A 24,591-nucleotide genomic window follows, 5' to 3' on the forward strand; every position below is an offset into this window, starting at 1 on the left:
TCAGCTTGCAAAGGAAATGTTTAAAGGCTGGACTTCTCAACTTCCTGGCAAACACTTCCTTGTGCACACCCACCTACTAGTATAGTGTAATGGAAGATTATGGGCTTCAAACTTTTTTTTCAAGATTTATTTATTTTTATTATGAAGATATACAGAGAGGAGAGAACAGAGGAAGATCTTTCGTCCGATGATTCACTCCGTAAGTGACTGCAACCACCAGTGCTGTGCCGATCTGAAGCCAGGATCCTGGAGCCCCTTCTGAGTGTCCCACTTAGGGTCCCAAGGCTTTTGGGCTGTCCTCCACTGCTTTTTGAGCTGGGGCTCAAACTGGTGTTCATATCGAATACCAGCATCACAGGCAGTGGCTTAACCTGCAAAGCCATGATACTGAGTCTCTATTGTAGATATTTTGTCCAAATGGATTTATTCAGCATAGTGGTCGTTTGTGACTGGCTTCTTTGGCCTAGCATGATGTTAATAGGGTCATCCACACTGTTGCATAGGTCAGCACTGTTGATGGTTCAGTTGTATTCCAGTGTGGAGACACCACATTTTGCTGATTGCAGCTCAGTCACCTATAGCTATAGATGTGCATGCCTCTGCTTCGTTGTTTCGAGGCCACAGAAAAACCAGAGACTGATAAGCATTGAATGATAGTTTCTAAAATCCCAATTTTAGTTATTTTTATTACAAATTTAAACATTGATCAGTTAATCTAATTGCTCTTTTTGTTGTTGTTGTTGTTTAAAAATGTAATTATTTGAAAAAGAGAGCTCTCCCAACTTCTGGCTCACTCTCCAAATGACTGCCACAGGCAAGGCTGAGGAACCCGGAACTCATTCTCTTTCTCCCAGGTGGATGACAGGGGCCAGGTACTTGGGACATCTTCCATTGCTTCCCAGAAACCTAAGCAGGGAGCTGGATGGGAAGTTAATGAGGATGCTCTGATAAAGAGATACTGGTGTTATAAAATGTTAGCTTAACCATTTCACACAATGCCTGCCCCCTTTAAAAGTTATAAAGTCTGGGGCCCAATGCAGTAGCGTAGCACTGGGATCCCATATGGGCGCCGGTACCTGGTGGCCTTGCTTCCCATCCAGCTCCCTGCTTGTGGCCTGGAAACACAGTCAAGAATGGCCCAAAGCCTTGGAATCCTGCACTCACGTCGGAGACCCACAAGAAGCTCCTGGCTGCTGGCTTTGGGTTGGTTCAGCTCCAACCATTACTGCTTGGAGAGTGAACCATTGGACGAAAGATCTTCCTCTCTGTCTCTCCTCCTCTCTTTATATCTGACTTTTCAATAACAATAAAATCTTTTTAAACAACTATAAAGTCCAAGCTGGCATGTGGTACAGTGGGTTCAGCTGTCACCTATAGCACTGGTATTGCAGATGGGCACTGGTTCAAGTCCTGGCTGTTGCACTTCCAGTTGCTCCCTGCTAATGCAGCTGGGAAAGCAGCAGGGGATGGTTCAAGTGCTTGGGACCCTGCATCGACATGGGCGATCTGGAAGAAGTCCCCGGCTCCTGGCTTTAGTCTGGCCCAGCCCTGGCCATTGTGGCCGTTTGGGGGGTGACCCAGTGGGCGGAAGCTCTGTCTCTCAATCTTTCTCTGTAACTTTGCCTTTCAATGAAGTAAATCTTTGTAAAAATCCAGGCACCAGAGCACTGTAACCAGCATTTAAAATGTCTCATTTGAGTTGACAGACGAGATTTGTCACAAGACATGCCTGTTTAGGTCGTGCAGAGATGTAGTAAAGTGAGTAGCTGTTTCCCGTGGGCTGGTGAGTGACAGCCGGAGACAGTGACAGCTCATACTCGCTTGTTTCATTTGTCCTTCATGTTAGAAGGATCCGTGTGGGTCACAGACAACAGAATTTTGGCTTATCTAATTGTTGCTTAAGATTTATTAATTAAAAGCAGCATTACAGAGGGAAAGATCTTCTTCCATCTGCTAGTTCATTCCCTGAATGGTTCAGCAGCTAGAGCAGGGCCAGGTCAAAGCCAGGAGCCAGGGCCTTCCTCTGCGTCTCGCATGTGGGTGCAGGGGACCCAACACTGTGGCCATCTCTGCTTTTCATTCTTCATTAGCAGGTAGCTGGGTTGGAAGTGGAATAGCTGGGACTTGACCCAGCGCCCATGTGGGAGAGCAGCATCGCAGACAGCAGTTTAATGTGCTGTTCCATAAGACTAGCCCCTCATCTGCGGTCTTTTACAATGCTGAAACATATGTTAAAGGAACAGGAAAGAAGCTGCTGGCACTAAAATAAACCCTCACTAGAATAAAAATTATTTCTTGTTCTATAGTCCACTGTAGAACAGTTTGAATTATAGATGATTGGAAAGCTTATTACAGAAAAGTCCTATAACCAAACCCTGCTTCCAGAGGCAAATGATTTAACATGTATGTACACTTGAGGATGCTTCCGAAAGTTTGTGGAAAATTGAACATTTTTGAGGCAAGAAGTTTTTTTTTTTCCTTTAAATTCTTGCAGTTCTTTTTTCATAGTACACATTTTCCATGTATTTTATCAAGCTTCTTCATTCTAAAGGATATATTTTTTTAAAGCTTTATTTATTTATTGGAAAGTCAGATAAACAGAAAGGAGGAGAGACAGAGAAGATCTTCCGTCCGATGATTCACTCCCCAAGAGCACAATGGCCGATGCTATGCCAATCCGAAGCCAGGATCCAGGAACTTCTTCCGGGTCTCCCACACGGGTGCAGGGTCCCAAGGCTTTTGGGCCATCCTCGACTGCTTTCTCAGGCCACAAGCAGGGAGCTGGATGGGAAGTGGGGCTGCCAGGATTAGAACCGGCACCCATATGGGATCCTGGCGTGTTCAAGGTGAGGACTTTAGATGCTAGGCCACCATGCTGGACCCACATTCTTCAGGACTTTTAAGATGTATTTAAAAATATTTATTTATATAAAAAAAAGATTATCCTGTTTGTATTGTTTTTCTGCACTAATTTTTAAAATATTTTTTGCATTATGAACAACTTCTTGTGGCCAAATAATTGTCTACAATTAAAATGGCCTTAAAAACTTCATAGTAAATATTAAAGGTATTTTGATTAGAACCATTAAAGACTAATTAGATTTTTGTCTAAACTAAGAGGTTTTTGTCTTTTCTCTTTGTTTAATTATGTATTTGAAAGGCAGAGTCAGAGAGACCCATGTGCTGTTTCAGTCTGCAAATGGGCATAAAGGTTAAGGCCAGGCCATTCCAGGCCAGGAGTCCAGAACTCAAGCCCAATCTCCACGTGGGTGCCAAGGACTCAAGTACTTGGGCCATCTCCTGCCTTTTTGTAGCCACTCAATAATGCTACATTTGACAGCAACAAGTATTAAACTTTGCTAGCAATTTGCTGAAGATAAACATGATAAATTATAAGAAATCCTGTGCTCCCCAAAACAGCTTGCTTGGGGCAGGCGATTGGCACAGGGGCTAGTGTTGGTCGCGCTGTCTACATCCAGTGTCATCCAGTGTCATGGTGACTGCTTCAAGTCCCAGCTCCTGAGCTTCCAATCCAGCTCCTGGCTAATGTGCACCCTGGGAGCCAGCAGATGATGGCTCAGGCGTAGGTACGTGACACCCTCGTGGGAAGCCCAGATTAATTTACAGGGTCCTGATTTCAGCAGGCATTTGAGGAGTGAGCCAGTGGATGCAAGCTCTATACCTCTGGATAAGACTGCTGTTGTGGAACCCTCAAGCACTTTTTCTCACTCCTAGTAAACAGCTTCTGAAGCAAAGCCCCCATGCTGACGGTATTTTAGGCTGGCTTCCCTATCCACTCTTCCTGCAGTCCCCCAGAGTCCTGCAGCCTTGCGTCTGCACCTCTGTCCAGCTCCGAGAGTGGGGACGAGCGGTTACTCCCCGAAGTGCACTCCCACTCCTGGCAGCTGGGGACTGGAGCGCAGGAGGGCGGCTGGGGCCAGGCTTTCAGACCAGCCCTCCAGGAAGGGCCAAGGCTGGCCTCCTCAGTGTTGTGGGTCCCCATGGCGACTGGGCTGTCCTCACCCCTCCCTGTCCCCATGTGGCGCTGCCAGGCTCCTGCTAACATTTCCGTGCGCTGGCCAAAAGGAGACGGCGGTCCTGCTGCCTGACCTGTCGGCTGGTTCCCTGAGGTAAAGCCCTTGGTTTTCTGGCTGCATCCTCTTTCCCTGCCACACGCAGCACCAGGCAGGACCGTGGGTCCATCTTGTACAACCTGGGAGGATCTTGGCAGCTGCTTAGCCAGGGTGGGGAGGCATGATAGCCGTGCCTGTAAGGATCAATACTCTTAAGATTTGGTCACTACCACATTGTAAGTATGCTCTTAAACATGTGTCTTTTTGAAAAGTAAGGATGCTGTGCCTATTAATAAACTTTGCCTTGGATGTCAGAACTGATTTCCTGATCATCCCTGTGAAAGTTGACGGCATCCGGTGCAGGTGGGTCAAGACCATCTTAGCCTGTTCTGCAGGAACTTGATCCTGTGCTCCTCAGAATCCTCAAAGATGGTGTTTGGAGACAATCCCAGTGCAATGTGAACCTTCCAGAACAGCAGCAGCAGCTTGCTTTTCCTGAGTGGAGTTAAGAACCCATTCTGTGTGTTCTAGCTTGACTTCTAGAGTTTTTGACACATAAATCAGACAACACATCTAAGCAAGTGAAAGTAGCAGCCGGTATGGTATTTTCCAACACCCACCACCACCTGTTCTGTCACCTTGATTCCCCATTGTTTCTTCATAGACATAGTGTAAAGAGTGTATGGGTTCATGTTGAAATTGAGTCAGATCTATATATGCTGTGAACTTTCAGTTTGACTGGAGTTATCTTTCCATGTTTTTTGCTGCTCTCGCTCACTCTTCGTGTGCCCCCATTCTCTTCTGCAGTGTTTGGAACCAAAGCCTCTTGGGAGGCACAGGTAAGGAATACATTTTCCAGGAGTAAGGAAACACATAATTATACACCTTGCTCATGTAAATTATGTCAGCAACCTTGTGTTCCTCTGTGCCAAGCAACGATGTCTGGTTTTGAGTTTTTGCAGCTGCTTTGTTTGCTGTAATGGAGCAGGACCAGGCTAGCTTGCAACTCTCTAGTTTGTCACCAGTCAACTGGTGGAAACAGAGCTCACCAATCCCTCATCCAGGAACTGAGGTAGCTCAGTGTGTGGACCGGTGACTGCCAGGCCAGCTCATCCCTGCACCTGGCTTTTGTTGTTCCCAGGAAAAATGCCAACTCTTTTCTGTCTCCTCTGACACATTTGCTCAACTCAGCCCTTGACGTCTGATCACTGGAATTCTGGGATTTCTCCCTACCAACAGCCAGTGTTTCAGAGGATACCAACTGAGTGTCCTAGAATTTAACTCAATTTTGACTCTGTCAGACCCCAAAGGTGAGGGACTCATGCCCTGGCTGTAACTTGTATTGCTGATGTACAGGCTATAAATCTGGCTTTACGGCCCCCTCCTCCTCGTATCTGATTCACCTGCTACAGCAACTCACAGAACTCAGGGAAGCACTTTACTATAAAGGACATGATCAGGTTCCAGTGCATTGGTGTTACAGGTAAAGCCACCACCTGCAATGCCAGCTTTCCATGCAGGCACCAATGTGCGTTCTGGCTGATTTGTTTCCCATCCAGCTCCTGGATAATGGGCTGGGAAAAGCAGCACAAGGTAACCCCAAGTACTTGGACCCTGCTATCCATATGTGGAGAACTAGAAGAAGCTTTTTGCTGATGGCTTTGGCCTGGCCTAGCCATGACCATTGCAGCCAGAAGGGAAGTGGACCAGCAGGTGGAAGATCTCTGTTGCTGTCTCTCCATCTTGCTCTGTAATTTTTACTCTCAAAAAGAAAAGAAAAAAAAAACATGATCAAGGTCACAGATACTAGGCAGGTGCCGAGATGCATAGGGACAGGTGTGTGAGAAAAGGTGCTAAATGCCCACGCCCTGCCCAGGTGCAACATGCTGCCTGCTACGCAGAAACCTCTGGAACCTGTTCTTTGGGTTCTTGTTATGTAGGCATGACCAATTCTATCATTGGCCATTGGCGATCAACTCAACTTTCATTCCTTCTCTCTTGCCTGGAGCTTTAGGTGGGGTTAGAGTTGAATGTTCCGATCCACTAATCACATGGTTGGATCCCCTGGCACTGACCTCTATAATTAGAGCAAACGATGTTCTGTTACTCAGGAAATTCCAAGGGACTTGGGGGTTCTGGGTCAGGAGCTAGAGTCAAAGATCAAATGTTAGGGGGAAAAAAAGATTCTCATAGCACCTTTTCTACAAAGGTCTTACGAGTTCTGTGTTCTGTGTCAAAAACAAGGACAGCGACCAACATTTATGTCTCTCTCTTTTTTTTTTTCTTATCTGTTGGGGTCCGTGCAGTGGATGTGGGGGACAGGAAGGTGTGAAGAGTATTGCTCCATTGCAGGCAGGGCCGCGAGGAACTTCCCGCTGTGTGGCAGGGCCCAGTGGATGCCTCTACAACCACGTGAATGCAGCTCCACCTTCCTTTGTATGGACACTGGACCACCCTGCGGAAGAACTCTAATCCATCCAGGCATTGTTTGCTACTGTGGAGTTGGCTTTTTTACTCAATGTGAGCTGGGAGGTTAATGTCAATAATAATGTCTTGCAAAAGGGCCTTCTATTATTCCTACTGTCCTGGCTGTCCCCATTGACCTTATGCTAATCAAGGGACCTGTATTTAGGCTTTTATTCTTTCCTTGATCTTTAGGTTCTGATTTTCTTTGTGATACAAGATTGAGTCGTAGAATAAGAATTGTAGCAGGAACTTCTGTTGCACTTAGGTAGAACAAATGGCAGTCATCCTTAGAAACACCCACTTGACAATGACTAAAAAGTCTGAGCCAAAGTTTGACTGTCTCTGTATAAATAAAGTGGACAGCTTTCCCGCATTGTCCATTATGATCATGAAATCGTAGTGGTACATTTCTTTCCTCTTTATGCCTCATCCACACACCCTTCTCGAGTTCTGAACTCATCTGGAGCTGGATTCTGGCACTTATCACTTATCTCATGGATTGTCACAACAGGCTTTTTTGTTGTTGCTGAGTGTGGAAGTTCCAGTTCAATTGCCCAAGTTCCTCGTTGATCTGCTAGTAGTGAGCAAGTCAGCCACACAACAGAAATTGTACTTCCAAATAAGTCCATAGCAGTGTCAAATGCTTAAAGCTCTACTCACACTATAGGAAAAATCCAGTGAAATTGTTAAACTTGACAGCCAATTACTGCCTGTGTCAGTCTGGAATATTTTTTAAAGGATTTTTTTTAAATTTATTTTTATTGCGAAGTCAGATATACCGAGTGGAGGAGAGATAGAGAGGAAGATCTTCCATGTGATTATTCACTCCCCAAGGGACCACAACAGCCGGTGCTGCTCTGATCTGAACCCAGGAGCCAGGAACTTCTTCCAGGTCTCCCACACGGGTGCAGAGTTCCAAGGCTTTGGGCCATCCTCGACTGCTTTCCAGGCCACAAGCAGGGAGCTGGATGGGAAGTGGAGCCACCAGGATTAGAACCGGTGCCCATATGGGATCCTGGCGCGTTCAAGGTGAGGACTTTAGCAGCTTGGCCACCATGCTGGGCCCGAAAGATTTTTAAAAAATGTTTATTTATGTTCATCTACTTCCAAGTAGTTAGGATGTGGCTTGGGACACCCATATCCTGTATTGGAGAACCTGAGTTCAAATCCTGACTCCAGTTCCAATTTCAGGTGTGTTCTGGAAGGCAGCAGTGGTGGACCAAGCACTAAGATCCCCATAACCTGGATCCTGGATGGAGATTTGGGCTTCTGCCTTCAGCCTGTCCCAGCCTGGCCAGTCATCTGGAGAGTAAGCCAGCACCTGGAAGGTCTTGGTCAGTCTGTGTCTCTCTCTGACATTTGAAATATATTTAAAAAAATATTAAGTGAGGGCATGCTGTTTTTGAGATTATGCCACACAAGCACTCTCACTTCCATTTTGGCTACCCTCCCCGGGTGAGAATGACTTCCTCAGCCGTTCTATGAGCTGAGGAAGTACCGAAAATGCTGACATGGAAGAAATCCTCCAACACCAGCAGGTAGAAGAGGCCCTTGTTCTCAAAGTCTGGGAGGAACTGAGTCCTGTCCCCGACTCCTTTTGTGAGCTTAGAGTTCAATGCTGCCAAGTCAAGTTTTGGGGTGATGACAGCCTCAACTGACCCGAGGACTGTGAGAGTTCCAGGACTCCAGACTCACAGAAACTGGGGGGCAATCAAGGGTTTGCTATTTTTAGGTCCCCAGAGTTTTGGAAATCTTTGCTACATAGCATGAAATGAAGCCCTCTGCTGCCTACCTTAGATGCACATGCTGTGATGGGCTGTGTTCAACAGTGAGCGAGGGAAAGTGCTGTGAGTCCCTTCCCCCTCTTGGAGGAAATTCAGCATGCTTATCAGCATAGGAAAGTTTCCAAAACATCCCACAAAAAAGAAGTGTAGTTAATGTTGTGCAGCCATTTCCCAACTCTCTTGAATCACAGAGCCTGTTTGCTGGAGACATGCCTGTTAATATCTTGTGTAATTATTCTTTGGAGAATTAAAGTGCTGGGATAAGAGAAGAAGTGATTCTATGGAAGAAGTCGGGATTGCCAGCCTGCCATTTCTTCCCGGTTTGAACATGTGCTCTTAGCTAGTTGGTGGGCATCATCTTGTGAAAAACATGAGTGTGGGAATATATGTGCACGTGCTGTCCCGCATGTGAGTCCGCCGGCAGAGACAGGGACTTTCTGCCGTGGTCAGCTCGTTGTGTAACTTGGTATTCCCTTAACACAGAGGGTAATAACTCTGCAAACTTGCTAAATCAGAATATTGGCTGCTAGAGGGATTTCATAGAACAGCAGCTGAGCATCTTAAGAAACAAAAGATTTGTTTTGGTTTAGAGCTCATTCAGAAAGAGGTATTATTTCCCACAATGCTATGAGGTTTTTATCTGAACAACACATTATCTCATGTCGTTTGCCAAGACACATTACTGTCTTGCTTTCTTCATGAGGAAACTGAGCTCAGATATTAAATTATAAAGCTTAGGTTTGGGGGATCAGACCGGGTCCAAATGTGGTGCTCACTATGCCATTCTGCCCCCACCCTGTAAACCTTCTTTCTTTTCTTTCCTTCTTCCCTTCCATTCTTCCAGGACTTGTCTGTTTAATAGAGTTACAAACAGAGGGCAAAAGATCTTTTATCTATTGGTTTACTCCCCAGTTGGCCACAATAATCAAGTCTAAGGCATGCTGAATCCAGGAACCTAGAGTTCCATTTGGATCCCCCACATCTGTGGCAGGGGCCCAAGCACCAGGGCCATCTTCTGCTGCTTTCCCAGGATATTAGCAGGTCGCTGGATCAGAAGTGGAGCAGCTGAAATTTGAACCTGTACCATATATGTAATGCCCATGTTACAAGCAGTAGTTTAACCAACTTCTCCATCAGCCTTATCCTTGATTTTATTTTTATTTTTGCCCTGAGGCCACTTACTGAGATGCTTGCCCACTAGAGATGCTCTGACTGACAGTCTTTATTTACACTCATTTTAACCTCAAACTCAACTGACCTTTCATGGGCCACGTTGATATTACTGGACTTCTTCATGTGTTGTCAAGAAGTCAGTCAGCACTTTGTGCATCCTAGCTTGGAATCTCTCTAAGAAACTCTCTGATTCATGTTCTGTCATCCTTATTCGTGGTAATGGAGGCAGAGGTGTTCCTGAACTTTCCACTGAGGCAAGACACAGAGCACCTTGCTCCTGGATTCCACTAGTCAGTCTCATCACCCTGTCAGTTTGTGCTTCTGCTCAGTTCCAACCACACTGCCATATTTTAAGTGGTATTGTGGCAAAAACTTACTTCCACGTACAATTTGTGTGTGTGTGATTGCTGACATTTAAAAAAAAAAAACCCATAATTAAGTGGCTTTAAAGCATAACTAGCAATTCCCTTGATTCTGAATCCCAGCTGGGCCCATCTGGACAGATGTTCTTCTCTGTGTGTTGCTTCCTGGAGTCATCCCTTTCTCACTGCCCTGGAGGGCCATCTTTGTCACAGAAGGGTCCATATATAAAACATGTATTTATGTTTACACATAATTGGGTCTATTTCCAGGCTCATTGATCCTTTCCCTTGCTTTGTCTATTCTGTGTCAATGCTCTATAGAACAAAGTTTGCTTATTAACTTATTGTTATTTCAAAGGCAGAGTCACAAAGAGATCACCACTCCAGTGGCTCATTCTTCAAATGCGTGTACCAACCAGGGATGGATCAGATGACAACCAGGAGCAAGGAACTACATCTAGGTGTCCCACGTGGGTTTCAGGACTCCAAGCACTTGAGCCATCACCCACTGCCTCTAAGGGTACACGTTAGCAAGAAGCTGGGGCAGAGACAGGAGCAGGACTTAACCCCAGGCACTCCATCCTGGGACGCAGGCATGCTGAGTTGTAACTTCACCCTCCATGCTACAAGGCTCACCTCCTCACTCCTATTTATACAGTTTTTCTTTGCATGTTTTGTGTGTATGTCCACTCTTATTTACATAATGTTTTGTTTTGCAGTGTGTGTGTGTGTGTGTGTGTGTGTGTGTGTGTGTGTTTAAAAGCCTGTACTATTCTTTCTAGAGTCCCCAATAGACTTGGATGTCTGGGCAATCCTGACTTCACAATACAACTTGGGAATCATTCCCACACTTTCTATACACATACACTCAGTGTGATTTCATACTTAGGTGCTGCGTAGATACAGAAATTGGTTCCAGGAGACAATGCTGCCACAGTAGCAATGAGAGCTGAGGCCTTCATTGCAACAGATCTTGGGGAACTGAGTCCTGCCACTGAATGAGTTCCAGGCCTTCAGGCCAGACTGCAGTGCTGGCTGACGCCTTGACTGTAGCCTTGTAAGAGACCTTGACACAAAGCAGCCTGTTATGTACAGACATGTAACCCCTCCAGACCCATGTGTTCAAGTCCTAGCCCCCACCTCCCACTGTGTGACTATTTTTCAGGAAAGCGGCCTCAAACGGGGCACTACGGATCGAGATCAAAGGGGTAGAGCCCTAATCTAAGCTAAGGCTGGCATGGAAAGAAACAGGTGCCTGACATTGCCCTCTCAGCTTGCCCGCAGGAGAAAGCTGTGTGAGGGCAGAGCAAGAAGGTAGCCCCCTGCCAGCCAGAAGGAGAATCCCCACAGAAACCAACAGGGCCAGATCATGGCTAGAAAGGAGGGCTCCTGGCTAGGCAGGGACGAGGAACCCTCCCTGCTGCAGGGGGGTAAGGAGCTCCAAGCCATGGCTTCTGCGCGCCATGCTGACCTCATGCGCTAGTCCTTGTATTCAAGGCTTTTTTATACTGTTGCAACTGATCCGCGTAATGAGAATTCTGTAACGGTGGAGAGGGGTAAAGTTTCAAGTGTTTTCTGTTGAGTCTCAATTAGAACCGTTGTCCAATTAATCAGTGAAAATCATTCTTTTCTGGGGCCCATCACGGGCACGTCCACTTTTACAGCCTTAAAACCCTTGACAATCAGTTTTCAAAATGGCTGCCTCCTGGAGGGACCTCAGTGCCGCTGGAAGTTGTTCGTTTGTTTCTTCAGTTGTTTTATTTTTTTAATATTTGAATTTATCTGAAGGGCAGAGATACACAGAGAGAAGGTAAGAGCGCAATCTTTGATTCTCTGTGCACCCTCTAAGCTGCTGTAGTGGCTGGGGCTGAGCCAGGGCCGAGCCAGGAGCATCGGTGCTCCTCCATGGGCGCAGCGCCCGAGCGCCTGCACGTCCTCCACCACTGTCCCAGGCGGGAGCAGACACTGCCAGGCAGCCCTCACGTTTGGTGCCGCTCAACTTGTTGGTTCTTCTGATTTACACGCCTTTCCTGATCCATGCTCCTCATTTTTCGTGAACTCAAGACGTGAGCCCAGCAGAGAAAAAGGAGTGGTAAGAACTGCAGGCCCCGGACACACCTGGATCTCAGGTTCCTGGCCTCTGAAAACCTGTGAAACTTCTTTTATCACTGTTATTTTCCATGAGGTGGTGTAGGTGTAGGAATTCCTCTCCTCCCCTTCCTGCCTCCCTCCTAATTGAGCTGTACACTCAGGCTGGGGAATTTTGTTCTGGCAGCCTAATGACTTAATACGGCACCCCTCTTCACTGTGCTTCACCAGCAGCAGTTTCAAGATAATACTATTTGTTGTATTGAACTGCTACATTGTGGGGCAATTTGTTGTGCTGCAATAGCTATTATGTTAGCCTAATTGCTTTCTCTGCATCCTTTTTTGAATTCCATTCTCAAAAAGTTAAGCAGGTCTGTATTCTTGGCAAGGAGTTATTGGCAATTTCTTTCCATTCTGTTAAAAAAAAAAATCTTTGAGAGAATATGATCTCTCCCATCCATTGGTGATGCATCAGTTTACTCTGCACTTGCCCCTAACAGCTGGGGATGGGCTAGTCTGAAGCCAGGAGCTCCACCTGGGTCTCCCACAAACAGAATCTTCCGAGGATGAGATGCAGCCCTGGGGAGCGTTCACAGCTGGGCCCCCGAGGTGTATTAACAAAGCAGCTGGGACTAGAAATGACACTGCAATATGGGATGCCAGTGTCACAGGTGACAGCTTAACTTGCCGTGCCACAATATTGACCATGCATGCCAGTGTCTGGGTCATTAATAGCACTTCCTGAATCTTTTTTTTTTTTTAATCAGCTTCCTATTTTTCCAGCTTAGTGAAATCCTTGTTTAGATCCAAATTTGAGTGTGAGTCGATGAGGACAGAATAACTACAATCATTTGCAGTCCATGGAGGTCTTGCACATGCTGCTATGGCGTGCCCTACGTCCTACATATTGACGCTGTGGTCGTTCTGTGTGTATCTGTTTTGTACACTTCTTGTAAATCCTTAATTCTTGTAGGGATGTTACTATAGTGGCTGCCTCCAGGTGATCTTAGTTATACATCTGTTGAAACAAGCCTGGGATTCCTAGACGTGGATGAAAATTTGCTAATCCGTCAGCTGGGAATTCTTTCCAGAAGACCCCAGAAATGGAGAGCTTCCACACCAGATTCAGTGCCTGGACTCCTTTTAAAAACAAGTCATTAAATGGACAGGTGAGTTCATACGCTACAATAAATGAAGTTTAATTTGTTGGGCTAATTTCACTGTTCTATATTGTCTCGTACTGCTGTATTTGGAAAGCAGGACCCTCAAAGAGTTTAGTTTTTGAGTCATAAAGAAGAATCCTGGGTTTGTCCCAAAGAGAATCTGCACTCGTGCCAGCCTCAGCCTTAGGAGAGGTTCAAGGTCGTCCTCCCCTTGAAGGTCCCTGTTCTGCCAAGCACATCTGCAGACAGGGATTTGCAAGAAGGCGCTTTGGGCCGTGATGCTATGGGAGCGCTCAGGCATATGTTTCTCCACTCCTGTCTTTTCTCCTGGACCAGTTGTACAGTTCCCTGTGTGTATGGACTACCCACCCTTTCAAAAGAGAATGCAGAGAAGAGTCACCGACAGGCAGTTGGCAGCTCAGCCAGGCCCTAGTAAAGAAACAAAACTGGAAACTCAGACCTGGTGAGGATTTGACCCCAGGTGGAGGAGGCTAGGCTGGGCTGGGGCTGTCCTGGGTGCACAGACTGTGAGCTTGTGTGAGCCAAGCTGAGAAAATCAGAGCTGCAGAGGACACTGGTAACAGTGGCTAACAGGCAGTAGTTAGGTACTTGGACGTTGGTGGACACTGTGAAGACCCAGGTCTGTGGGTTAAAGTCCTTCCTGCTGCACATGGTCCTGTGTGGGTGCTATGTATTTTCACGATGAAGTGTAGAGTCAGTTTCCCCAGGCTGCATGTGTGTCAGCGGGAGCAGGAGTTGGGGTCATCCGTCTTGGCTTTCCGGTGGAGCATCTTAGGCTTGTCTGTAATTATAGCTCCATGAGCCCATTCCACAAGCCCAGGCTTGTCCGTACCTGTGGATGGAAACAGCTTAAAGCATAAGGAGAGCCCCTTTACGAGCTGTAATGTGCTATGTCAATATTAGCTGTGAGGATCGTAGGAGATTGTCTGCTTAGCAACTAAGAACACACTGGCCTGTGCAGCCAAGTTATCTTTTCTTCTCTCTAGCTCTTTCAGGAAAGAGTTGCTCTTATAAGTCATTGGTTTGACCTCTGGACTAACAAGCAACGTCAAGAATTCCTGTGCACAATTTTTTCGCAGTGTACAAAATCACAGTTAAGGTAACCATAGCCATTTTCTTTGGTTCTTCGAAGCAAGAGAGTGAAATGTTATATAACTGTTGTGAATTTGTTTTCTTTTACTTTAAAGAAAAATAAGGAAATTTGTAACAGACTCTTTTGCTTGCCTGCTGCTGGAGGCTGATACAGCAGCCCTGGGGGCCTTAATGGCTTCATACCCTTGTGGGGCTGTTTTGTTTTTGCCAGAACTTGTCCGTGACTGCAGCTGGTGAGTTCTGAACATTCTGCTAGTATCTCAACCCCTCCTTGGAATGATCAGGCAAGTTGGCTACAAGTGAGTATCTGATAGACAGCTAGACACCTGGCTAATGATTGTTCAGTGAACACAGGGATCTGGAAAAAAAATGCACAAGATGTAACAATGGTAACAGTATTCAGGACATGGGCAAGACCTATACAGCAGCGGCCAGTGAGTACCAAGGGAATTTGTTCCTGTTCTGCCCCTGTCCACGGGTTGAGGCTATAATTTCCTTTCATATACTTCTGCATGGACAGTGTGACAGTTGTTGAAATTACACTGCGGAGCAGCCAGTGTTCCGACCAGGGGACACTTGCCAGCTCTAGAATGGAAAGGTTGCAGCACCCCGGTTATACCAGATCCCTTGCTAACAAGCATACAAATATCAATCAGTAGTTGTTATCAAAGCAACGGGTGGCGTGTTCATTAGCCGGAGGAATGTTAGTTACTTTGGTGAAAGTAAAGGTGTTTCAGAAATGTGCACTGAGATATTCTAAGAGGTCTCCCAGCACACCTGGAAATAATTGAGGGATACAGCTGGGCTGGTAGCAGGTGCGTGTAAGGATGGGTTTGCAGCTCTAGCCCCCAAACCATGGCCTGGTGTCAGTCTAGGGGGTTTCTGTGACCTGAGTCCCACCAAGAAGATAACAAGAGGAACATATCCTTTACCAGTGGACTGAGACTCAGAGGATGGATGGCTAGGACTTCCGCAAGCTTTCATAGACTCTAGAAGGGGCCTGGGCTTCTTCGTACATGTTTGCTTGCTGAAACTGTAGGTGTGGTATCCTAGGGCATTTGTCACTTTCATTATAACCTGGAGATGGTGTCGCTGGAGACACTGGCCTTCATAAGTAACAGCTACCAAAAAATGGTCTGAGATTTGTGCATGCTGGAATTAGCTTATTTTAGTTTGCAATGCCTGCCTCCCATTCTTTCTTAAAAGATTTATTGATCTTTTATTCAAAAAGAAGAATTAGAGAAAAAAGAGAGAAAGATCTTCCATCTGCTGGGTCACTCCTCAAATGGCTGCAATGGCTCAAGTAGGATTGATCTAAAACCAGGAGTCTGGAGCTTTGTCTCAGGTCTTCCATGTGGACTCAGGGTCCCCAGGATTTGGGTCACCCTTTTCTGCTTTCTCAAGCACATTATCAGGGAGCTGGATCAGAAATGGAGCAGCTGGGACACAAATAAGCACCTACACAGGATGCTGGCAATTCAGGCAGAGGCTTAGCTTACTACACCACAGTGCCAGCCCCACCCGTTCTTACATTTTCTTTTGTCGATACTTTTTATTTTTTGAAAAACTTATCTGAAAGCCAGAGTTACAGGGAGAGAGCGAGAACTTCCACTCATTGGCTCGTTCCTCGCATGACTACCATGGCCAATGCTAAGAGCCAGGCCTAAGGCAGGAATCGGGGTTTGGACTAGAAGTGGAGCAGCCAGGACAGGAACCAACACTGCTGCCTTTTCTTAGTGTGTTACATGCTGCACCACAGTGTCGGCCCTGCCCGTCTCGATCACTCATTTCTTCTGTCGCTGTCAGCTTCCCTTTGCATCTGTGGGGTGAAGCAAGGAAGGGGCTCTCAGGAATCGTCACTGGGAGGAAACCTACATCTTCCAGGCTCTGTTGAAAGAGGCTACAAAAACAGAAAAGCGATTCCTTAACCCTAAAAATCCTAGGAAAGGAGCGTTTTATGACAGCCATCGACTTCTTTTTACTTCAGCTTTGCAGTTTTCAAAATCAGAAAATAATAGACCAAATCATGTGTTTGTAACCTTTCATGCATTACATTCCAGGCTGACGCATCTTAAGCAAAGCAATTTTAGTTGCCACCACCAGAGGTCATCAGAGATCTTGTGTCCTTTGAGGCCCCTTTAATGTTGGGCCTGACTCTTGGTCAACTGAAAATTATCCTTTGTCTGGGATTCCTTCTGGGGAACAGGAATCTGGAACCAGCTTGTTCTGTGAATGCCTTCGTTTTGTTTGTTAATAGCTGACTTCTGCAGAGATTGCTCAAAACTGGCCAGTGCACTCCCCAGGCTGTGATTCTGGGGAGAAGTGTATGTGAATTTCTGGTCTGTAGGTTTGGCATCTGGAACCTATCTTTCGTTTGGTGGTGGTTTTTGTTGGTCAACATCAATCAGTTCATTCTCTAAAATCTGGATTAAGTCCAATTTCATTGCCATCTCTACTAGTGTCTGACCATGGGACAGAGGAACTGGCCAACTAGGTATGGGCAATCTAATCCAGTTTGGGCTCAATTTTAGTTAAATGTAAAAGCCTTGTTCATTGTTTTTAGAGTTGCTATGGTCATCCTTTCTTTATTGGGATGTAATTCATAGTTTTAGAACATTCGCAGAGTTGAGTATCACCACGACCTAAGTCTAGAACTTGTCATTACCCTCGAAATAACCCCCTGTCCCCTTGCAGTCGCTCCCTATCCTGTCCTCCCAGGTTAGAGCAAACTCTAATAGGCTTTGTCCCTCTTGCTTTTCTTATCCAGGGCTTTACCTGTAAACGGAATCATGTGTTATGTGATCGTTCAGAACTAGCTTCTTTCTCATTGCAATGTTTTCAAGGGTTATTTATTTTGTAGCATGTGTCAGTCCTTCTTTCTGTTACCAGGTAATGTGCCGTTGTATGCAGAGGCTGTATTTTATCTACCCAGTCCTACTTGATGGGCATGTGGGCTGTCTTCTGCATTTTGGCTGCTGTAAATGCTATGAATATCAATGTCCACATTTTTGTACTTGAATGTTTTTATTTCTCTTAGATATGTATCTAGAAGTGGAATTGCTGGGTCAAATGATGCCGAAATAATTAACTTTTAATGATTGTGTTTTGAGTCATGTTTATTCCTGTACTCTTTGCTCCTAACTGAATAAGCTTGTTAATAAATGACAGAGGTGATCAGTGACTTCAGTGCCTGGAATCTTTCTGTTAGCTGGGTTGTATTTGTGGAGTGCCTGTTTTTGGCAAGGTAGAGAGACCATTGTTGTATGCATTTTGTTTTCTAATTGGCAGGTAATTTTGTTTTCTTTCTGACAGTTGCAATTATGAACAGGGTATTGCCACATTGGTAGGAAATATGGCATCACAATTTTCTTTAGCAGTTAGATCTGATATTTTTAAATGTTTATGATTTCTATTGTAATAAGCTATTTCTATTGTAAAAACTTATTTTTAAGTTGTAGGATTTCCTTTATGACATTTAAAATGTTTTGGAAGGATTAGCTTCTTAAACCATTCTTCTGACAAGTTCTCCCACTCTGGGGAACTCTTCCCCACCCTGCCATTCTTACAAACCTCCAGGCTGGTATTGCCCTCCAGACACAATGCCTGGATGCCAGCAGGTCTAATGGTGTCCAGTGGTGCCTTGCACCTGCCACTTGACCAGGTTGACCTTTCCTGGGCTCCTTAAGGGAAGTTGGGCTATTTGTGTTGGTCACACTTAGAGATTACTGTTAGGAGTTTGAATCTTTCTCCTTGCCACACTGGTGGGACCGGTTTTGAGTTGCATCTGCTGAGCCTTACACAAAAACCTTTCATTCCAAGCTGGAGCTGTTCAAGCTTGTGGCCTTCCTGGTGGGTGGGGTAGCATAGCATTCATGCACCTGCATACACAAGCAGGGATGTGTGTCGTGTATGTATGTGGAGAGAGGATGAGTCACGAATGGCCCAGGAGGGAGTAGCTTCTGTTGTCTGTCTCCACGGAAGTCAACTGGAAATGGCACCGGAGGGCAGAAAAATGCTGACTAGTGTAGATTACAGAGAGAACACCCTACCTTCACCCTACTTCAATATACTTTCCCACCCCAGCCACTGAAAAGTCTCAGAGGAGGCCATCTTAGGTGCAGTTTGGTAAGGAAGTCAGTGTGTCACTCTACAAAGAGTGTGGACACTGGCTAATATAGCATACTGACCAGCTCCATTATTCTGAAGCATAGTCCCTCTGTGAGGTGCCTATTTCTGGGTGGAGATGGTGATGTTAGAGGAAAAAGCCATTGAATGTCGGCTGCTCAGCATGGCCAGGAGAGGAGTAGGGAGCTCTGCAATGGGATTGACGGTGGAGAAGAGAGCTGGGGCTTAACTCCAAGCACAGCAGGGGCAAGGGGAACTGATAGCCAGGGAGCTGGGTAGGAGCACCGGATGGGAAATGTCTGAGAAGAAATGAAGGAGAAGTCTGTCTAACCGACCTAGCAGGATTCCTGCATTAGATAGGCCAGTGTGCTCAGGCATCCCTTGAGGAGTGTTGGTGATAAGGAACCCAGTCAGATCTCCAGGGTGGTCATATGTGGCCAGTTCTTGCTCAATGGACTTTGCAAGTCTTGAATTCTGGGTTGCTGTATTTTAAGGAGTCATTTGCATTTTTTTGAGTGAAGATTTGGGGCCATGTTGTGGTACATCAGATTTAACTGCTGCTTGCAACAATGACATCCCATGTTGGCTCCTGTTCAAATCCCAGACTGCTCTGCTTTCAATCCAGCTACGTGAAAATGCACCTGGAGGGCAGCAGAAGATGGCCCAAGTACTTGGGCCTCCGCCACTCAAATGTACACGTGGATGGAGTTCCAGACTCCTGGTGTGTGGCCTGACCCAGCCCTAGGCATTGCCACCATTGGGGGGCTTAACCGAGGAGTGAAAGATCTCTATTTCTGTAACTCAGCCTTTTAGATAAATACATCGTCATCATCATTTTAAAAAAGAAATTAAGAGTGGTTGCTTGGGGGGGTTTAAACGGGTTCATCCAGGCTTGGAAGCAGGAGTTGCAGGCACTGAGCCCATGGGGAACCTCTGGTTAGCATCTGGTACGTATCTTGCTATCATTTCCAGATATTCCTTTGTCTTGGTCAGAGTGTGTTCAAGAAACAGTAACTGAAATGGAACTCAAAATCAGCTTGAGCAGATCATGGGAATTTGTTTTAAAAAATTATTTTTCTTTATTTGAAAGGCAGAGAGAAAATGAATGTCTTCCATCTGCTGGTTTGCTCTCTAAATGCAGTAGCCATGCCTGGGCCAAGCCACAGGCAGCAGCCTGGAGCTCCATCCAGATGTGTCCCATATGTGTCAGGGACAGAGGTACTTGAGCCATTCATTGCCTGCTGCCTCTTAGGGTGCTCACTAACTCGGGGTTGGATTGTAGGGAGTTTGATCCTAGGTCCTGCAGTATAGGATGTAGGTACCATACATTGAGCCCTGCCTGACCATTGTACCATCACTCCTCTCTGTTGAAATGTGTTGAGTTGAAAATTACTTGAGGGCATGCATCCATTCATTTATTCCCCACATGCCTCCAGCGGGTGGAGTAGGACTGGGTTGAGCTGCAACTGGGAGCTGGGAAAGACACCCAGGATTCCCTTGTGAGTGGCAGTTGCCTCCCAGAATCTGCACCTGCAGGAAGCTGGAATCAGAAATTGGAGACAAGTATTGAACCCAGGTACTATAGGTGGGACACAGGGTCTTCCCTGTAAGGTCAAATACCCGCTCCAAGAAATGGAAATCTGTTGGCATAGATCTAACTTGAGGCCTGGCTGGTCTTTAGGCCTGAACAGTGTCTCTCAACCCTTAAGTTCCTGGTTGTATTCTATAAGGCTAAAAACATTAGTGTGAGACTCCTAAGAGGAAACTATCAAACTCTTACTAATGATAGCATACAGCAACAGATGAATGCAGAGAAATAGGCCAGGTTAAAAGGTGTCAGCTCTCCTTGAATTAACCTTCAATTCAGTCCCAGCGAAGTCCTCAAATAGGGACCCTGAAAACTGGATTCTAATGGTAATCTGGAACAAAAAACAGACCAGAACTAAGCCAAAAAAAGTTGAAACAGGAAGTGTTTAGTCCAATGGGTGCCCTTGCAACCAAACGTCAGTGATGGCCAGGGCTGGGCCAGGCCAAAGCTGTGAGCTGGAGACTCAGTGCTGGCCTCCCACAGGGTGGCAGGACTCAGCTACTGGCTGCATCACAGGGCCTTCCAGAGTGAATGGGAGCAGGATGCTGCAGTGGGAGCCAGCTCTGGGATTCAGGACCAAGCTCTCTGGTGTTACAAATGGGCCTGTCTAGGCATGTGGTTTAAAAAAAAAAAAATTATATTTACTTCTAGGGTGTGTTTTTTTTTTCCTCCAAATGAACACTTAAATTTTACCTCTGCTATGACCTCAGCTTGAGTTTGAATATTTTAAATGTACCATGTTTGAGTCTATTTTGGGTGGTTTCTATTGCCTTTGGCTGTTGAGAGGAGAGGTGCCTTGTTTCATGCTGCCCTGTCGTGGTTCTGGATATCTGGGTTGTGAGGAACGCCTGCTTGCACCGTGTGCCTGTGTGGAATGTGGGCCGGAGTTGATGTCCCCCCAGGTCTCCTTTCTTCTTACAAGCCAAGGGGAGCCATGCGTTTGACCTCTCACCTGCTGGGATGGTGGAGATCTAGAAGCTTGCTGGTAGGGAAGCCCCAGGGCTCGGTTCCAGCTTCAGCTCTGCTCTCACTTGTCTGTCTCTTGTGGAGCTTGCTAATTTACTTCTTCATTGGTTTGCACTTTATCGCTGTCATTGCCTAGCATTTCTAGAAGTTAGAGTGCCCAGATTCCCTTTATCAGCTAGGTCTGCTGTTTTTCTGTAAAGATACATCATTTGTAGATGTATGATAATTATCTCAGTCACTGAGTTTGTTTCTCCTGGCTTTTGCTGCTATAAACAGCACAAAGATCAACATCCCTTAGCTGAAACCCAAGGCTCATCCTTAATCGTTGTATCGGGATCACCTCCGTGGAAGACGAATTGTTGGATCTCAAGGCACGTTTGCATGGCTGTGGGTGCTTGTCCCACTTGTCCTGCTTCTCCATGCAGCTCTGAAGTCGCACAGAACCCTTTGGGTCCAGTGGTGATTTTTTTGGCTTTCCTTTGGCATCACTGCCTCACAGCTCTGTTAAAATATGCACTGGGTACTAAAGCTGGACCCTGAAGGGCATTGTAGACCTTCACCGTGCCAGGTGGGGTTTGTAAGAACCCAGCAGGTGAGACTAAAAAGTGCTACTTGGATGACTAGAAGCCGGAACTTCTGCCACCATTCTTCCCCCGGCAGACTACTTCTCCAAGTTCTTATCCAGCCATTTCCCTCACAATTCTGACCAGAAATAAGGGCAGAGAATTAGATTCAAGACCCCTGTTACTTTGCTTGGTTATTTTCGCAAGGTACACATTGAACATTCAGCAGTACGGTGCAAGGCGTTATCATGAATTATTTAATGAAGCTGTCCCTGCTGCAATAAATGAGCTAAGCACATTTTGTTCAGTTTCTCCTTACGCGTTGTGATTTCTCTTCACGGATTTCTTACTCAGGAATGTTCCACTGTAGTGTGATGAGCCACGATATCATTACAGCAAAGTGTCCCAGTTCTGCAGCTCATGTACTGCTGCTTTATTTTATGTTACCAAAGGATTTTCCTCCTTTCTTAAAATTCATTACACTTGAACGTGTCCTCGTAGCACCACAGACTAGGAACAAATACAAAACATGTATCAAGGTTTACTTTGAAAAGTTACATTAATTTCTCACTTGCTTTGCTGGGGTGGAATAGTAGATGTTGGTGGGAAAGAAGTTTCTCAGAAGGAAAAATCTTTTTTTTTTTTAAGATACATTTTTATTTGAAAGAGTTAGAGAGGGGAGAGGGAGAGAGATCTTCCTTCTCTGGTTCACACCTCAAATGGCCACAACAGCCAGAGCTGAGTTGATCAGAAACCAAGAGGTTTTTTCAGGTCTCCCACATGGGTTCAGGGACCCAAGACCTTGAGCCATCCTCTATTGCTTTCCCAAACCATAGGCAGGTAGCTGGATGGGAAGTGGAGCAGTCAGGACATGAACTGGTACCCTTATGGGATGCTGGCACTACAGGCTGAGGATTAGTACACTAAACCACCATGACCTCCTCGATTCATCCTTCATGATTTTGAAGAAAGGAGAGAGTTTTATCTTTTTTTTAAAATTTTTGACAATCTTTACATTGTTAATTAGAGTTTTAAAGGTTAGTGAAATGTCTTGGAAGCATACTTTACAGTAAGAATTCTGAGGATAGCCCACAGGAGATGAACTGTTCCTGGTACTGGGATAGTCTCATTTGAGTCCAGCCTGTTCACAGGAGCTATCTGGAGCTGTCTGTCTTGAGTGCAGAACTTGTGGCCTATGGAATGCAGCTAACTACACTGTCTAAACCAGCATGGGGTTACAGCTGCTCTCATGTGTTTGTTCTCAAGTGGGATGTCAGTAAACTCTCATACAGCTGGGTTCAGAGGGGAGTGACACACGTAACATTGTGAGTCACAGAAGGCTCACTGAGGTGGTGTCTGTACATCTATAATAGGAACGAGTGATGTGGACCTCTCTTCATCCCTCATCTACTTTTCCCTACTTGTCCACTGATCAAGACCTACCATGTCCCCCATAGGATGAGTCCTGAGTTGATGAGCTCCACGGAAACATGAGTCACCTGAGTGAGCCCTCGGGAGGACAGAGGGTGGCTATAAACCCACCCAGGGCAAAGTTAGTGTCCTGATGTGTCTCCAGCTTTGCATTGCTGTAGCCAAGATGCTGGAGGAGAGCTCCTTGGGATGGAAAGGAGTCATGCTGGCTTACAGTTGTGGAGGTTCACACTTCAGGATGAGGCAGCACCAGCAGAGACGATTCAGAAGGCCGATCATTGATGATGAGCCTGGAAGCAGAGAGACTGCTGGACCAAATGCTTGGATAGGGCAGCCCTTTCAGGAGAACTGATTGCAGAGGGCAAACCCCTCAGCAGCCCGAAGACCTCTCCCAGGCCTACCTCTTGGATGCCACAATTCAATGAAGTCTCCATCCTTAATGCATCAGCCATCAATGTAAGGCTTCAGAGCTTGAACATATGCCTGATTTGGTAAAGACAATTCAGTCCTTACCACTCCATGTCTCCCATTGGAACAATATGAACTGTTGATCCATCAGTTAAGGCCAAGCCTGGCATGTGAAAGGAAAGTGTAATCTTTGCTCTTCTTTTGCCTACAAGCCCTGTTCAAGGAAAGCAGGGGAAGGAAGTCTGGAACTGTGATGCCTCCAGCTTGATTTTTATTCTTTAGGATACCTTTGGCTATTCATGGTCGCTTGTGTTTCCAGATGAACTTTTGGATCTCCTATTTCTGTGATTGAGAAAGTTGTGGGATTTTGATTGGGATTGTGTTGATTCTGTATATTGCTTTTGGTCATATGGATATCTTGATGTTGATCCTGCCAATCCAGAAACATGGTAAATGTAAGTTTCTCCATGTTTCAGTGTCATATTCTGTTTCCTTTTCAATGTTTTATGGTTTTCATCATAGAGATCTTGCACATATTTAGTTCAATTCCTAGGTAAGATTCCTCTCCACTATTTTATTTATTTATTTATTCATTTAAAGATTTATTATTTTTTTAAATTTTTATTACAAAGTCAGATATAACGAGGGGAGGAGAAATAGAGAGGAAGTGGAGCGCTGGGATTAGAACCAGTGACCATATGGGATCCCCGGCGCATTCAAATCGAGGATCTTAGCCACTAGGCCATGCCGTTGGGCCCCCTCTCCACTATTTTAAAGGGGACTGTACTTATAATTTCTTTCTCAGCCACGGAATTCTTTGTGTGTACTAGTGCCATAGATTTATGTTCATTAATTTTGTATCCTGCTACGCTGCCAAAGTCTCTTATGAGTCCCAATAGTTTCTTGGACTGAGTCTTTTGGTTCTCCTATGTAGAGAATCATTCCAGCTGCAAATAGAGATAATTTCAGTTCCTCGTTTCCGATTTGGATTCCTTTAATTCCCTTTTCTTGCCTAATAGCTCTGGCAAGGACTTGCAATACTGTATTGAGAAATAGACATCAGAGTGGACATCCCTGTCTAGTTCCAGATTTTAGTGGAAACGCTTCCAATCTTTTCTCATTTTGTATGATGCTAGCATTGGTTTTTTGTAAATTGCTTTGATTATGTCGTAGAATGCTCTTTCCTTATCTATGAAGTGGTGTTGGATTTTATTAGATGCCTTCTCTGAATTTATTGCCTTCTCTGAATCTATTTTATTTTTCAATTTGTTGATGTGGTATATCATAG

General features: G+C 45.6%; 1 protein-coding gene across 1 annotated transcript in view; it reads left to right on the forward strand.

Moving 5' to 3' along the window:
- Positions 1-13,049: 13,049 nt before the first annotated feature.
- ECT2L (epithelial cell transforming 2 like) overlaps positions 13,050-24,591 on the forward strand; it is a 59,570-nt gene continuing 48,028 nt past the window's right edge. Inside the window, exons 1-2 of the mRNA XM_040965495.1 lie at positions 13,050-13,115; positions 14,117-14,229. Coding sequence (XP_040821429.1) covers positions 13,050-13,115; positions 14,117-14,229 — 179 coding nt within the window. The remainder of the gene's footprint in view (positions 13,116-14,116; positions 14,230-24,591) is intronic.

This window comes from Ochotona curzoniae, unplaced genomic scaffold (genome assembly GCF_017591425.1).
Source record: "Ochotona curzoniae isolate NIBS_2020 unplaced genomic scaffold, NIBS_Ocur_1.0 scaffold_3890, whole genome shotgun sequence".
NCBI classification, from domain to species: Eukaryota; Metazoa; Chordata; class Mammalia; order Lagomorpha; family Ochotonidae; genus Ochotona; species Ochotona curzoniae.